Source organism: Temnothorax americanus, unplaced genomic scaffold, assembly GCF_048541705.1.
Source record: "Temnothorax americanus isolate GAGA-0224 unplaced genomic scaffold, ASM4854170v1 Scaffold2, whole genome shotgun sequence".
Classification (NCBI taxonomy): Eukaryota; Metazoa; Arthropoda; class Insecta; order Hymenoptera; family Formicidae; genus Temnothorax; species Temnothorax americanus.
The window spans coordinates 4,768,543-4,784,902 of NW_027509338.1; the positions used below are offsets into that span (position 1 = coordinate 4,768,543).

Consider the following 16,360-nt stretch of genomic DNA (forward strand, 5'->3'; position numbering starts at 1 on the left):
AGAAATTACTTGGATCCAATTACTCTTAAACAAGTGTTTCATTTGCGGTACTTCCGCCATGCGAAATTGGCGAACGCATCGCGAGAAATGTCGAATCCCGGCACACGTCACACGTCATGCCGCTCACGAATGAGATATAAATATCGCCGCGACTCTTTCCCTCTCTCTCCCTCTCTAATTTTCTTAGGAATGAAACACAGTTACTCATCGTGGCAAAAATATGACATCGTATCTTGTACGTTAATAACGATTAATTAATGACGTAATCCGACCCGTCGAAAATGGGATGGAAGAAAATAAGTTTCGCGGACTTTTCAAGCAACGGTATGCATATACTGCAGAAACTGGCAGAAAGAGGATTACAGGAGCGGGCAGGTATTCCCTAGCCGTCGGCCAGTTTTGTGCGGCGATTTATAACGAACGATTTGCAGTGACTTATGGGACAACTCTCGATCGATATGCAAATGAGGGAACCGCGCGGCTTACACGACCGTTTAGACTTAGATCGCGAATTAATTTATTTGAAAAAGCGACGAACGGACACCGGGACGGGATGGTCGCGGCGCGTCGATTAAATCGGCTTAAATCGCGCTTGCTTAATTAAGCATAAAGTCAGAAATACCCTATTGGCTAATTATCGGGCTACTGCGTTTGGATTTATAGATCACCCCTTAACTTCATAATTCCGGGATGTTTGACATCTTATTTCGATAATTTCTGCTTAGTTAAATGAAAAGTAAGATGCAATGTTATCTAGACTACTTTACATTACATTTTATGTCTACATTTATACTCTGTTATACTCTACGCAAATGATATCTTTTATATTTATATATGTAAATTATAAATCTTTTTTTTTTATTTTTATAGATATCTTGATATTTGCTTGAGACCCGTTGAGACCATACAAAATATTCAATGTTGCTGCGTCATTTTCTCGCTCGTATAACACGAAAGACGTTTCGCGCGAGCAGATGTTTGCGACAATTAAAAGTGATTGACGCGAATCTGTTCGGCGAGCGAATGGCAGATTGACCCGGAGCAAAATCGATGTACATACAAAAGCCCCAGCGGTCGGGATGTTTCTGTGTAAAAGGTTAATACGCATCTCTCTATATTTAGAAACGTTTCCCTGAGAGAAAAATTTCGAAACCCCCCCGGTGAGCTGGCTGCCTTTGCATTCTCCACGGGATAAAGGAAGTATTACGTTGGCGGATCGTTTGGAGCACAGACGGCTAGCAGTCACGAGACTATTAGCTTGCCTCCGGCACAAGAGTCTTCTGATGCTCTAATAGATATTTTAGTATGGAAATCTATTTAGATAATAAAGTTTACGCGTTGTTTCACAACACAGAAGCCTGTTGTGACAAACAAGCAATTTATATTACAGATATATAGATGCAGGCGCATTCTATGTCGCATCTAAATTTTGCTGTAAGATTCTACAATACTTTAGAGTTATAATATTTTATATAAGCATAACGAAAATTGTGTATTTTGTGCATATGTATGTTATACAGCAAATGTTATTTATCAGATAAAATGTTTTAATATTTACATAAAACATATTTAATATTTAAAAGTTTTCTAAACATTTTTTAAATCAAATGTATATAAGTTTCCATAGTTCTCTTTTTACAAAACGTCATTATATTGACAAAATTTAAATAATTTAGTATATTTTAAAAGATAAGTGTAAGTTATATAAATTTTTATTAATGATTTTCGATTATTTCAGATCGTAATTTCATCCCTGTTCTTAGTGGAAGGGCATTGTTTTTGATAGGAAAATGTTTGAAATATGAAATCTACAATTATGGGCGTTCCATCAATTTCGAAGTTTTGCGCCTTAGTGGCCAGGTATTAAATTTGGAACACGATACTACATCGAGGAATTTCAAGATTTTCCTTTGAGAAGTGCATTCAAAAATTTAAATTATCAAAAAAAGCATTCTCGGTTATTAAATAATATGTTGTGTGTGAGGCGGTTTCTCTCTTTAAAAGTAATGTTCAGATTGTTTTACATTTATTACATACCAAATTTTATATCGATATTTTTTTTAAATTAATATATATTAAATTAATATATATATATATATATATATATATATATATATGCAGAATAAGTACCACTTTGAAGCGTAAAATATTAAGTCAGTTACCTGAAAATGTCAACTTATAGTTACATCCCATACGTTCAGATCTATTCTTAATTTAAATTTTTTATCGTTCATGACTTGAAATTATTGATGTTTATGACTAATATCTGACGTCCTCGTTTCTGGCGACGTAAAGTCGCGAGTCCGGCGCAAAACCGTCGAAATACAGCGGGAATGCACTTTTGACGCGGGTGTTTATCGTTTCGCAAATAAACCTCACGACGCGACGCGTTGTGCCGCGATGACAAAGCATCGCGAATGTTTATCGGTTATTTGCACTGGGACGAGTTGCCCCCTCATGTGTAAATAATGTCCTGCGAAATTGAATGTGGCTGCTTTTCTTTATTCGATGTTTTCCTTTTTCGGGGGATTGGCATTGACCCGCCACCAGTAATAACTGAGTTTTGCATTATTCGTATAGAAAATATGTTTCACGGAGAATATATGTTTTTCTCTCATGAAAATGAATTCAAAATAATAATAAAAATACAGAATGATAAAAAAGAAAAATAATCTGCGAGTTGTTTATAGAAATATACAGCGTACGTAAGTTATTGTAATGAATTTAAATGTTATATTTTACACACTTATTAAACGAAACCTATATTGGTACAGGAAACATGTGAAACAAAGGAATCATTGCTAAAGAAAGTATTATGCATCGTTCGATTGCATTTAAATCCCGTTGACTTGCTTTTTTAACCGCGTGAATTGATTCAATTGGAATATGGATCAAACAGAACGCGGATTGAATGAGTTGAAACGCGACGTACGCGTTTATATAACAGAGGTCCAGCCTACGAGAGATTCGCACTTTCGTTTCGGTTTTCTTACGTGCTCCGCGTGCCAGATGAGACAGGACCTTCCTTTTCTCTGCGATCTTGATCTTACACCAGGGCAAGAATTCCTTCGATCAAAACAGCAATGCGCGAAGATTGAAGATGCATTGCTCACGCGTGTTGCCCGCGACTTTGTTTTTTATTTTTACCTAAGTTCTTTGCTCGCTTTTCACTTCTACATTTAACCGTTTTACGTGCGTTTTGAATATACTTAAATATATAATTTAATCATTGCATAGAAAAAGATTTAACATTAACAATTTAATAATTTAATAAGATAAAGCTCCTCGTAACAATATAATCATTAAGATAAGTATAACTTTTCATAATAGGTATTCTTTACATTACAATTAGTATCACATTATTATATATTAATATATGCATATGAATATCATAAAAGGAATTTTTGCATTGAAAGAAAATCCGGATACGATTAGGAACTTTAAGATATGTATTGCAAACATTAACTGCGTATGTACGATATAGTAGAGTGTGGTAGATTGAAGATAAATGTGGTATGGTGCGATAAATCTGGAATATATGTAGGTATAGGATCGCTTTGGAAATTGTAATACGAATAAACATCCTGCTCGACGATATTGATTCGGTCTTGGTGCGGTCTCAATTACTTGTAGAAGCCTGTTTATCAATTGGGCGCCACGCAGAAATAGTCAAATTGCACTCGATTTTCCAACTCTCACTTGGTTTCAATTATAATAATTTAAATTATATTAGTCTTAATTATTTATCATTAAAAATGAATTTGTGAAATTACGTAAATAATTATTAAAATGTATTTATTTTTTAGAATATTGATTTTGTTTATGTATTTTCCTAATATCTCAAACTCCTATCAAAACTTTGAAACTTGTGTAGTTTTTATAAGATTGATAGGAGTAAAAACTAGAAAGTTATATGAAATAACAGTTTTCGATTGAATCTTTGTTGAAGGATCAATTTAAAAATTCTTATAGGTTACAACTTTATTATTTTATTATGCTGCATTACTTTTAATGTCGTTTTATATTTTTTGCAAAGGAGCAAGAATTACTTGTACGAGCAAAAATAAAGATAAGCAGAGGCGCCAGGAATAATTTTTATTTGTTATAGCATGTCCACTGTTCACTGAATAAGGCAAACAACATTCTCGTTGATCCCGCGACCGATTTTCACCGATGAAAATACGTTTTCTGTCATATATTAGAAAAATCCAAACGACGGAATGGATAAGCGCCAAACGACATAATGTCGCCAATGAACACATTTTTCACGTCGACGAGAGAAAAATAATTCTTTTTTTCCTGAATTCCTTCTTTTCGTCGCGACAAATTCATCGGCATTTTGGCGCGAGTTCAACGACTTACGATGTCAGTCTGTCATTGACAGATAACGTGACGTAATGAATATCTAACAAGACTGATATCCGTCGACCTTACCTTATAGTAACGACACATATGAGTAGTAAAAGGTATGCTTTTAACGGATGATAGTGACGCGTGACTGCATTCTCGAAGAATAGAGTCACGTACATATATTTAAGAGTCATTCATATATACGCGCGTGCATCTCTGATATAATATATGCCATTTGAGCCTCTTATTGTTAGATCCAATCGTTCTCCTTTTTGTTAAGCATTTCTCTCAATTCTAATCATGTGATATTTATTTTAAAAAACGATAAATATTTTGCCATATACATATACATATAAATATGAAAGAAATTTGAAAGCTACGTATACATACAATCAAATAATTTTAATTTGTAATATATGTAGATGTATTCATTAATTCTTTTATATTATTTTTGACACATTACATTCGGATATATTATTCGAATAGTCGAATAATTCCGGCGAATTTTGTAATCGCATCGGAACCAAGAAGTTAACTTTGTATCGAAAGCCTATTCGGAATGAAAGAAGCTGTTGAACTGGAAGGACGGTTGTACCGAATACATCGGTTTCTCGGGTATTAGTGCAGTAATACCCGAGAGTGATTTCCGGCATGGCGAAGCGTCCCGTTTGCATTAACGCTGCATGATAATAAATTCGGAGCGGACGCGCGTTTTATGCAAGGCCTTGCGCGTGAATTCCAACGAAATTTCATCCATTATACCTGTCAGCCGCGGTCACGCTTATCTACTTAAATGGACATCCATTAAATCGCGATTTTTTTTCAACTTCTTGGATATAAATCGCAATTAAATCTACATTCTTATATTTTTGTTAGGCTCACAATAAACTTTGTTATTTATTTAAGTAGTTGTCAGTTAATATCTTCTTAATATCAAGTGAGGGCAAGGATAATTTCCTCATAAATCTCGAAAGTCAAGTTGCAAATCTAGTTATTTATTTTAAAAATTTTAGTTTTATAATATATTTAGCTTAAAAAGCAGTAGCAAATTATATAAAATGACTATATTAGTAACAAGAAATAAAATAATATAAAAATAATAAAAAAATAACCTTGGATAATTTTTTCTCGATTATAGTTTTTTTTTTACCACCATTATAGCAGAAAATAATTTTTGTTAATTTAAATATATTATTAAATATTGTAAAATATGAAGATATTTTACAAAAATATTTTATTATTAAAAAAAAGGAATTTTCTTGAAATTTTTTCGTTACTTGTCCGCTGTTTTATTGAACCATTATTTTATAACGAAAGCGTGGGAGGCGCATGTAGGTGGCAGATCGAGATTTATGCAGCATAATTACAGTTTTGTATTAATTATTTGTTTATTTATTTGCCCGCGAGATAAGCGGCCAGCAGGCGATCTGTGAAACTTATTGATTCGGATGAGCATCAGGCACATCGCCCATTGATCTGAGTGGGAAATGTGCAATTTTAGCTCGTGTTAATACCACGAGGGTTTAGAAGTATACATAAAACAGATTTAAAATAAAATGGGACAAGCTTATATATAATGAAATAATAGAAGAAAATATAAACGACTTTTATACACAAAACATTAAGTCAGCATAATCTGCTATCATCTGCATATATCATACATTAAATATACATTTAAATGCTTTAAATTCAATTCTGAGTTTTGATTTACTATATTAGACTATAATTACCAATATAATAAAAACTTGTATGTTTTTTTTTATGTAAAATTTTTTTGATTAAAATATATAATTGGAGAAAAAAATTATGTAAATAATTGTTTATCATGTTTTTGTGCCAAGTTGCCATTTATTTTAAAATTTTTAATAGAAAATTTGAAGTTTTAAATACGAGAAAAAGAAATTAAAGTTTATTATAGCGCATAGTTTATGTGAAGACAGAAGTTTATGTGGGGAAAGTTTGTCGGATAAAATTTATATTCTATTATTCTGTTTTGATTTTATGTAGAAAAAGTTATGATACACTGGCGCGACGCCGACTTCCGGTCATTTTGCAGAAATATGCCGGTTTACTATATAGATATCTCCACAGTGCGCTTTTACGATTCAGTAACGATGTCAACGGCGTATCCACTGTAACGCATAACATAATCATGCAAAATATTTTGCTGTTTAACTTCTACCAGGATAATTATGTATAAAAAATTAGAGAAGTGGAAAATTGATCAAATTCTAAGCCTCGTTAATATAAACGAGATTATTTCGCTTCACGATCTAGACGTCACGCAACAAGACTATAAATAAGCATATCTTATTTTATCTTTAAAAATATATCACAAAGGTGCAATTTCTCAAGTTACAAAAATAGTATTACGGAATAGGCATATGTTACGTTATTTCAGAGTCACGTTACATTGCAGAGAATTTGAAAAATAATTATTTATTGTATATAAACATTTCTCGCATTTATTAAATCTATCTATTTAAAGTAAAGTCTCGAAATATCTTGTGTCGCGCGCCGGAATATAGATTGCTCCGAATTCTCGCAAAGTTTTTTTTAACGACCCACAGACTCGCGAGGGAGGAAGACCTCCCTCGGACGTCAGCAGACTTCTTCTCGGACCTGGTGAGAGCCAAGAAAGAATTTCGCGGCCGGCATTGGTCTTGCCACGGCACGCAGTGGCCTCCGTCGCTTCCGGTAACGGCGCGACCTGTCTGACTTTTAATGGTAGCGCGGCTCACGAATTCCGGCGAGTCTCATTCATCGGCGATGGCGTATGAATAAATAAATAAGATCGTGGCCGACAGTTATTGGGGGAATGCGCGAACGTTCGCAGTAATTTACGCAGCGGCCCGCATTTTGCGTGCGTAAGTGCGTGATATGTGTCCGTCGCGTGAGCCGCTCGCTCGTAACTCAACCGAGATCGTTAATATCCCATAGGATGAATCTAGCTCGTTAGTCCTCGTGCAAGGCAGCCAAGGACAATTCACGCGAGCCGTAATCTGTCTCGCGCGAGGCAAGATTCGTCCTTTTTTTCACTTTATTTTTGCACGTGTCATCCTTCGCTCGATTGTCTTTTTAGTCCGGCTTGTAACACGATTTGAATTTCAGGGTGAAGGAAGGATGAAGAATGCCCCGCGCTGGCGGAGGAGACGGGGGTAGCGGACCCCAGAGGACAGGTGGGGGTAGCTTCGGAGGATGGCTGGGTGGCGCTGCAAGGGCCATGACGGGTGCAGGCGTCGGTGGCGGGTACGTTGTTCTGGGTGGCACCAGATACGGTTTGCGGATCTCTCAGGTATTGTGCAGTTCATCTATTATTATACGGCGATAAAATGCAAAATATCACACACACACACACAGATTACGAATAATATGAAGAAAATAAAAGTTTTACAAAATTCTTTTTTCATATCATTCAAGACATTATTATCAGATATTTGTACTTCAAAGAATTACAAAAAGAAGTTTTTATTTCAATCGCTTGCAGTCAGCAGTTTACTCATTTTCTAAATGCATTGCCGAAGTAAAATTAAAAAATAATAATTTAGAATGTACTTTATATAAAATATTTTGGTTTTTTATTTAACAATAAGATTTGCAGCAAATTATTTTTTATATTATTCTAGTATAAAAGAAAAAATTTGCATTATTTTAAATTCTACTTAAACCGGCTATTTTTCCTTTAAACCTCGTCTGGTAACGATCTTCAATCGTGTCACGAAAATTCAGACGTTGAAGGATCTAAATTTAGAACCAATCATACAAATAGAATTCGCCAGTCACTGACTTGAGCCGATTTTAAAGTGACTCTTCAATTCTCACCTCTGCCACTCTTTCTGACATTTTCCGCCTTTCTTTTCATGGTTTGTCCGCGGAATAATAAGCACCGTCGACGTCACAACGGCACATACGACCGACGTACGTGTATCTCATCGTGACACATTCGCGCCGTCCTCTGTGCCAAATTCTGCCCGAGACCCGTATAAATCGCCGTTATCTATCGCCGTGTAGATCAATGACGCCATTATCGATTCCGAAAATATTATCTTGATGATATGAAAAAAACTGGTTGAGATTTAGGAGTAACGCGGCGAAGATTTACGAAATGCGATACGCCCTCAGAAAGAGTATCTACGTAGTAGTACGTTTACATGTACATCATTTTCTTGCAAGTTTAAAAATACGAGATGCATTTGAGACAGCGCGGGGAACAGTGTCCCTAAGTAAAAGGACATGAGAGAAATGGAAGGAAACGAAAAAGACGCATCGCCCCAGACGGAGAAATAAAGCGAATATGAGGACGCGCTTGTGTGTGTGTGTGTGTGTGTGTGAAATACAAGAAATAGCGAATAAGTAACAAAGATATACGAGGCGCCCTGAAGAAGAGCTATAATAGCATAATTCTATTTTCGAAAGAATTTAGCGACGATTTCTCTTCGTAATTTGATTTAAATCTTTTATTTCAATACTTTTAGCTCCAAATTTACATCTGAATAAGAGGACGTTAAAAAAATATATATATATATTATAAAGAGTATACGATATTTAACATTTTATGAACTACTTTAGGAAATGAAATAATAAACGTTGAAGCGCGTACGTAATGTACGTACGACTTTCGAAGCAAAAAGAATATTGATAGAGTTATTTCTTAAAGAGGAAATAACAGGTAAACTTAGGACGATCAAACAGATTAAACGACGATGAGAATTGCTTTACGAAGAATCGAAGATTGTGTTTGTTTGTTCCAGGAGAGCCTGATGCCGCCTGCCAACTCCAGAGAGGGATCGCAGGAGCACCGGCGGAAGCGGAATTCGCGCGAGGGCGATTCGCGGGAGCGACTGACCGAGAGATCGGTGGCGGAAAAACCGCCGATCGATCTAACGGCCAGCATCGCCGATTGTTGCTGCATCGGTCCACGATCGCGCCTACCGCTCCCACGAATCCCGCCGGCGATCTCCGCCCCTTCGACCGTGTCCTCGACGGCGACAGCAGCATCGTCCGCGTCATCGTCATCGTCGGCGTCGTCATGCCCTTCGATCGTCGCTGGCGGTTATCCCTCCGGGGGTATCGCCGCCGGCTGCTCGCCGCCTCTTCCTGCTTCTACCGCGAGCGTCGCGGAGACGACGCCGACGCTCGCTAATAATAGTCGCGGCGCGGCTCAAACATCGGTGGGGAACATCGGCAGCACCGGCCAGCAGCATTATCCACAAACAGCAGTGGCGGCGGTAACATCGTCGTACTCGCCACCGACGACGACGCCGTGCTCACCCTCGACGTCGCTCGGCTACTTGTCCGGCGTTCCGACGACGACACAGACCGTTTCCGTGCCGCGGCAGCTCGCGCAGTGGACGAAGCATCAGACGCTCAAGCTGCAGGTACTTGCCTCAGTCGATCGTGCGCCAAGATCGATCGTTTGTTCCTCGCTTGTTTAGTTAGTTCAGTTAGTCATTCCGTTTCTTTGCCGTTCCATTATCCGCGAGTGGATCGTTGTTTCGCGATGGGTCGTTTCGATCGCGCTCGTCCGTAGCCTGCGCAAAGTTCGAGTTTCGCGCGTAGACTCGGTGAGGTGAAAAAGGTGGTCGCAAGGGATACAAAGTGGAGTGGCTTAGGTCCGGAAGATTCTGTGTCAGCAGCCCCGAGGTAGGTCTTAAGGTCACCGCTAGGAATTTCATCTCTTCGATGACATCGTGAATTTTGTTGATAACAGGTTTGAAATTACCTTAATCTTCGTGGCAGACTCCATTACAAGCAGTTTTCGTCTTAAAAGAAATTTTTTTTTCTCGATTTCCTATGATCAATAAAGAAGTGAATAACTTTGATTGATCTAACTTTTGGAAAAAAAAAATACCCTACTTTTTTATTAACTACTTATATCTTTTTTAAAGAATTTAATAACGATATTCCTCTTCCAAAATTTTATATCTAAAAAGATTTCCAAATTTTTAATTGTAGTATGATAAAAAGAATATTTAATACCATTTTATCAACAAATTTATAATTTACTTAAACTGCTCTTTTCCATGGACGAATTTTTTCGTTTTCAACTTTACAAAACAGTCAACGCATCCACTTCGCCTTGAAACTCTCGCGGTTTCATCGCGCCAAGGAAATTTATCAGCTTGCAAAGAGGCGTGCCAAAATTCACGCTTGATCTTTCTGCACATTCGAACAACTTGGTTTCTTCTTCTTGCTTTTTAAAATCATGCATTCGTGCGGCCGCCTGATTTTTGGATCATCTCACACGTATAGCGTCGCGGTACGTTGCCGCTCCGAGAGGGAAAAGATAAAGACGACGACGAAAATAGAATATCGCTTCTTCTTATTCGACTAGACATTTATGTACGCGACACTTAAGAGTTTTTGATGACCTAGGCCTGCCACTTTACGCATTCGCCCGCGTGACATACTCTTGCATCGCTATTATCATAGCGTCAGTCACTACACAAGTATGATATACACTTGTGTTCATGAGAAATATTTGCAAAGCAAAATTTTTTCTTGCGTTTATATTTATTTTATATATACATATTATATATATGCAGTTTTTTTGAAAATTAGAAAAAAACTATAAATAAACTAAGAGTCTGACTTTTAAGCTGCAGACTGGTTAGATAACTCTATCAATATACAAATCGTTTATTAATTGATATTTTAATATCAATCGGAGATAGATAATTTTTATTATTTCTGTCAAACCTTGCCTTGATAATAATTTAGAATGATTGGTTTAGGAGTTATTGAAAATAGAGAGAGAGAGAGAGAGAGAGAGAGAGAGAGAGAGAGAGAGAGAGAGAGAGAGAGAGAGAGAGAGAGAGAGATAGCAGGGAGAATAAGAAAGAAATAATTTTTTTTATCGACTTGGCTTTACGTGTATCTTTATCGGAGCTATTGCAAGCCGTGAGATTCATTTGTTCTCCCCTGACCGACTGCAGGAACCAGCAGTGATAGCGGTGGACCGATTGCACAGGTTTCGGTGGAGCGGGGGCGGAGGAGGAAGTGGCAAGAAGTCCTCTTCCGGCCCCCGCAGCGAGAAGGCCGAGCGCCTTCGCGAGCTCACCGAGAAGCTCAAGGGACCAGCACCGGTTCCGCCACCCAGAAGACCGTCGCGAGTGCAGGCTTTCTCCCCTCCTCCGAGCGGATACCAGCCGTCGTCTCAAAATTATCCACAGGTGAGGAATTCCAACGTCATAGTGACGAGAGACGTCTTCTGCTACGCACGAACGAGTGATATTTTACACAACTGGATTTTTTTATACTTTCGAACGTTTGCTATTGCCAAGAAAAAAAATATTTATTATTCTTATATATATATATATATACTTATTTACTATTATTATTATTATTATTATTATAGCGTTTGAACATTATTACGAAATCAAGCTTATGCAGAAATTATTTAATAATTTATATTACTTGTAATGTGGTTTTTTAGTATTGCAAACAAAGGAGGTATTCTTCTATTGTATTTGTAGAAAATGTCTGGTGTTGCTAGAAATAATTGCATTATATTAAGACAGAATCTTTATCTTTCTTCAATTTGTGACACTCAATAGCATTAAGAAGAAAGATATAAATGATTATCAAATATTTCAAATATTTATTTTTTATTTTAAGAGAAAATATAAGAATAGATATATCGGGATATATTTCGTAGGACATAGTCAATACTTCTCATTAACGAATCTCAATGTCCATTTTGCCGCTTATATCCGAGAAGAGTTTTGCTGATTCGTTCATGATTCGCGAGACTCCTTTGTCATGATTTCGCTGAACTCGAGATGCATGCCAAGACGCATAAAGATGATCGCTCTCTCATAATCTACACAAATTGTCATTTAGCTCGTCATAATTTTTGTACATTAAATTTCTGTTATTCTGCTGCCTCTAATAAATTTCTTGCTATAACGTCAATAGTAATATTATTACCTCGTAACAGGAATTAATACACATGACGTCAAGTTATGCAAATTTCAATAACATTTGACCTACGATAATACTTTAATAATCGCGCATGAATTATTTCCGGATTTAGTGTCTATATGACATAAATCTAATTAAAATCCGCCCACAAATAAAGTGGGTGTATTTCCAATTTGAATGAAATCACGCATTTTTGCCAGACTTAATTCGACGTAATATAAAGCCAAATAAATCTGATTTTTTGCGTGTTTTTCTCAGACGGGTTTGAATCCAAATTGTGGCCGTTGTGAGGGTCGCTCATCTCATCGCAGCTATACATATAGCGAGGGCAGCCAGCATGGTAATAGCAATCAGGAGTTTCAACAACATCAGCAACAGCATCAGCAGCAAGAAAATCCGAAGACGATGGTCCGTAGTGAAAGTGTCAGTGAAGAGTGTCTCAGTGATCGCTCGGGAAACAACGTATACCGGAAGTCCTGCCACGACTCGAGGAAGACCTCGAGATCAGGCAGACCCGAGAGAAACAGTGATGACGTCAGTGACCTCAGGAGCAAACCGAATGCCAATGCGGAGGCGGCGAAACACTTGAGACAGTACAGTGATTCCGTGGTAAACAGTGCTACGAGTGTGGACGATTTGTGCGATAACCTGAACGCTTCCGTTGGCGGTAACGAGGGGGAGGCCCGGGATGCCATCACCAGGCTGGAGCCGCGTGGGCTGCTCGCCTTTCACAGATCCGGCGCGCCCTATAGGAGTGCCTCCTTCAGCCAGGTGGACTTTAATCAAGGTAAGCTTCCGTGTGCCGGCTGAGCTCATTAGGGGCGTCTTGCAAGCTTAGGTTTAATTAAACCAATTACAGCAAGACTGATGCAGATTGTGTCTACCGTAAGATTTACTTTATCGTCGTCATGCAGAAGGAAAATCGAGGACGTGCGATCGAGTAGAGTTTCTTTAGCTATATAGCTCGGTCGAATCTTTGAAAAGAAAAATGTTGCTTTTAAATAGCTTTTTAATTCGATAGCGATCACAATGCGGCCAACGCTATTTTCATCCATAAAGTCCTTCTCTTAATCCACGATCCACACGTGTCTTCACAAGATACTTTTGGAAACACGGAACTGAAGTAACGCCACAGTGACAGCCTTGTATTAGGTTTCAACCCTGAACTACATACCACAGTAGTTTCGGTTGCATAATGAAAGACTAGAAATAAGAAAAGCGCTAAGTGTGTGCGACTGTTCGAATTTCTAATGATAGTAATAAAACATCTGGTATCCTTGACCCGTATTATCTTTTTAGATCACCACAAGATTTCAATTGCTTCGCACATTCATATCTTTGATAAGAATTTTATGCGCTCCTAACCGCATTAAATCTTACTGAAATAAAGAAAAGAAAAGATAATATTTACGTAAATTTATTAATAAAATAATTTGATTGTAACACTTTATAAAGACATATAAAAAAACGATTCTATTACTAAGAAAAGTGTTAAATTTATTCTATAATTAAATACATATATTATTAAAAGATATAAATATATTAATATATAATAAATATATTATTAAAAGATTTATTAAGATAACAATAACAATTTAAAGTTCAAGTAACAAAATATATGAACGATACATCTTTATGACGACATTGAAAGCGCGAAAACGCGTCGCGACTCATTGGCAAGCCGGAAACACTTCACGCTTCCGCGGCAACAAATCTTTCGAGACACCTTTTACGCACGAAAAGCGGGCTGCGAAGACGGATAACCAGGTGCTTTTGAAATATCGTCGCCAGAACTTTTCTGCGCTTGCCCAAATCTCTTTCCGCGAGCGAACGTAGAAGCCAAGTCTATTTATCTGACTGTTCTGTTTATGTTGTATAGAGCTTGTGTGAATAACTTTTATCGGATAATTGACAGTATGCTTTGATATTTGCATTTTTGTGATTAACATTATTTAATTCGAAATTAATAATTTATTATCTCAAGTGTTACAATAGAAAAAAATGACTACCCAGTAAAATATATTCAAATTTATATAATACAATTTAATTATTCTTTAACAAAAATCGAGAAAAATTTGTTTCATTTCTTACGGTTTGATCCTGCATAAAGTTGAATTTATAAGTTTCGTAATTTTATCTCCTCTGAGGATACTCACGTAAATGATTATATTTATGCTCATATTCATATATGTATGTGATAATGTGAAAAAGTTTACTATAATTAGCACACGATACATTTTTTCGTATTCACAACGTTGAAAGTAAAATTTTAGCGAAATTGTATTTTGATTTATTTTTCCGATTTAATTGTACGGAATAAAATTTTCTATCGTGTATCTTAATCGGTCAGCCGCGTTCTCCGGAACTCCGCCAGCGAAGTGCGCGCCGCTTCTCGCGTCTTCGTCTGTTTGTTATTATTGGAATGGTCCACCTCCTCGGTCTAAGAGCGCTGCCAAACTTACGTGACACTCGAGGAGGTAATTAGGATTTCCTCTAGTGCTCTCTGCGTTTCTCGCCTTCTCTTACGACCGAGAGAGGCGGCCTCACTGTTGCTCGGTGCAAGAGTACTCGAGTTATTATTGAAAACGCGCGTAATACGCATCTTTGAAATTATACGTCATTCGAAAGGTATCTGTAGAGACCACTTGAATTTGTACCAAAAGCTTTCTTATAATACACGCAATTAACAGTAATAATGATTAGTAACAGTAACGCGCATTAGACTAAAATCTATAAATTTGCCTTACATTTTCTATATTATTTATCTTTTCAACTTCTTTTTTACCCTGAAATAAATTTTTGTCATAATTTATCTGTATTATTATTTTACTAGGCAAAAATATTCAATATTATATTAAATTTAATAATAACGCATTGTATTTTTGTTTCTAAAGCTTTACAAAATTACTACAAAAATTCAATATTTATTAGATATAAAATAACGTAATTCTACAATTACGTTATTTTCACAATTTTCTGGCTATTCTATTATTACAATGGACATAATTTATACTTTTATTCTCCAGAGATTTTCCATTTGCCATGGAACATTAACAACGTTAATATATATTGCTTCTGATAAATATAACTTATGCAATATTTTTTCATGAATACTGTATTTAAAACGCTATAAAATGAGACAGAAATATAAGGATAAACTTACTAACAATTCGTGATTTTCTGTAAGATGCAGATTTTACTTTCAGCGCAAACTCGCACTTTCCTCTTCCAGCGAATCGACAGAAAAGTCAGCCGATCGTAACGTCCAATCGCTCTGAGACCAAAGACGTTCGAGCGAGCACGTTACCTCGTCGTCGGGGTGATGTCACACCGGGTAGCTCGACACCACAAAACAGCCCCAATCGACAGAGTCCGAGAACGTCGACACCCAGCGTCGACAGCGCCGTCGGTTCTGCCGAGGGTCTGGGTGTTTCGCAGCAAGGGAACCACGAGGAGATACGACCCAGAAGCGATGGCTCAGACAGTCTGGCAACTTCCAGCGCACTCACCAGCCCGGAACCACTAGTTCCGGAGACGAACCAGATTGAGCCCAGGGTCGATTTGGAGCAAACGGACTCGCCCGCCGTTGAACTCGTTGGCCACGAATCAGTGTACCCGGTCGTCGAAGGAAGCATCGTGGAACAAACTATTCAAAAAGGTTAGATTCCGAAGATAAAAATATTTACTAGTTTTTTATATTTAATATTTATTAGCATTAAAAAAAACATTTCATATAGGCTTAATATCACAAAAGAAATTACGACCGTCTTTAGCTTGAGAAAATAAAAAGAAATATTCAATAAAGTGTGATATAAAGACCCTCGAAATAAAAATATAACTAGAAAGGGCTGTAAGGGCCAACAACGCGGATCCAGGTGCGTTAAAATATAAGTGTGATTTATTCCTCGATTTACAAAAATCCAAACGTTTTGGCTCCTGTCCGAGCCATCCTCAATGGAATAATATTAACATCAAAAATATATTCTCCTTTTACATGGTGAGTTTACCGTTTCAATTTGACAGAAACTTAGTGAGACTACAAGGTCCAAATCTGTAACGTAAAAAGAAATATATTCTCTTGTAATCG

General features: G+C 37.0%; 1 protein-coding gene across 4 annotated transcripts in view; it reads left to right on the forward strand.

Moving 5' to 3' along the window:
* LOC143897179 (rho guanine nucleotide exchange factor 17) overlaps positions 1–16,360 on the forward strand; it is a 116,798-nt gene that overhangs the window by 67,568 nt on the left and 32,870 nt on the right. For all 4 annotated transcript variants that reach the window (XR_013256867.1, XM_077405579.1, XM_077405576.1 and 1 more), the window contains 5 exons: positions 7,462–7,645; positions 9,102–9,728; positions 11,286–11,522; positions 12,532–13,060; positions 15,506–15,931. Coding sequence is in view for 3 of the 4 variants with exons in the window: in XM_077405579.1 (XP_077261705.1) it covers positions 7,481–7,645; positions 9,102–9,728; positions 11,286–11,522; positions 12,532–13,060; positions 15,506–15,931 (1,984 nt within the window). In the remaining variant the exon portion in view is untranslated. The remainder of the gene's footprint in view (positions 1–7,461; positions 7,646–9,101; positions 9,729–11,285; positions 11,523–12,531; positions 13,061–15,505; positions 15,932–16,360) is intronic.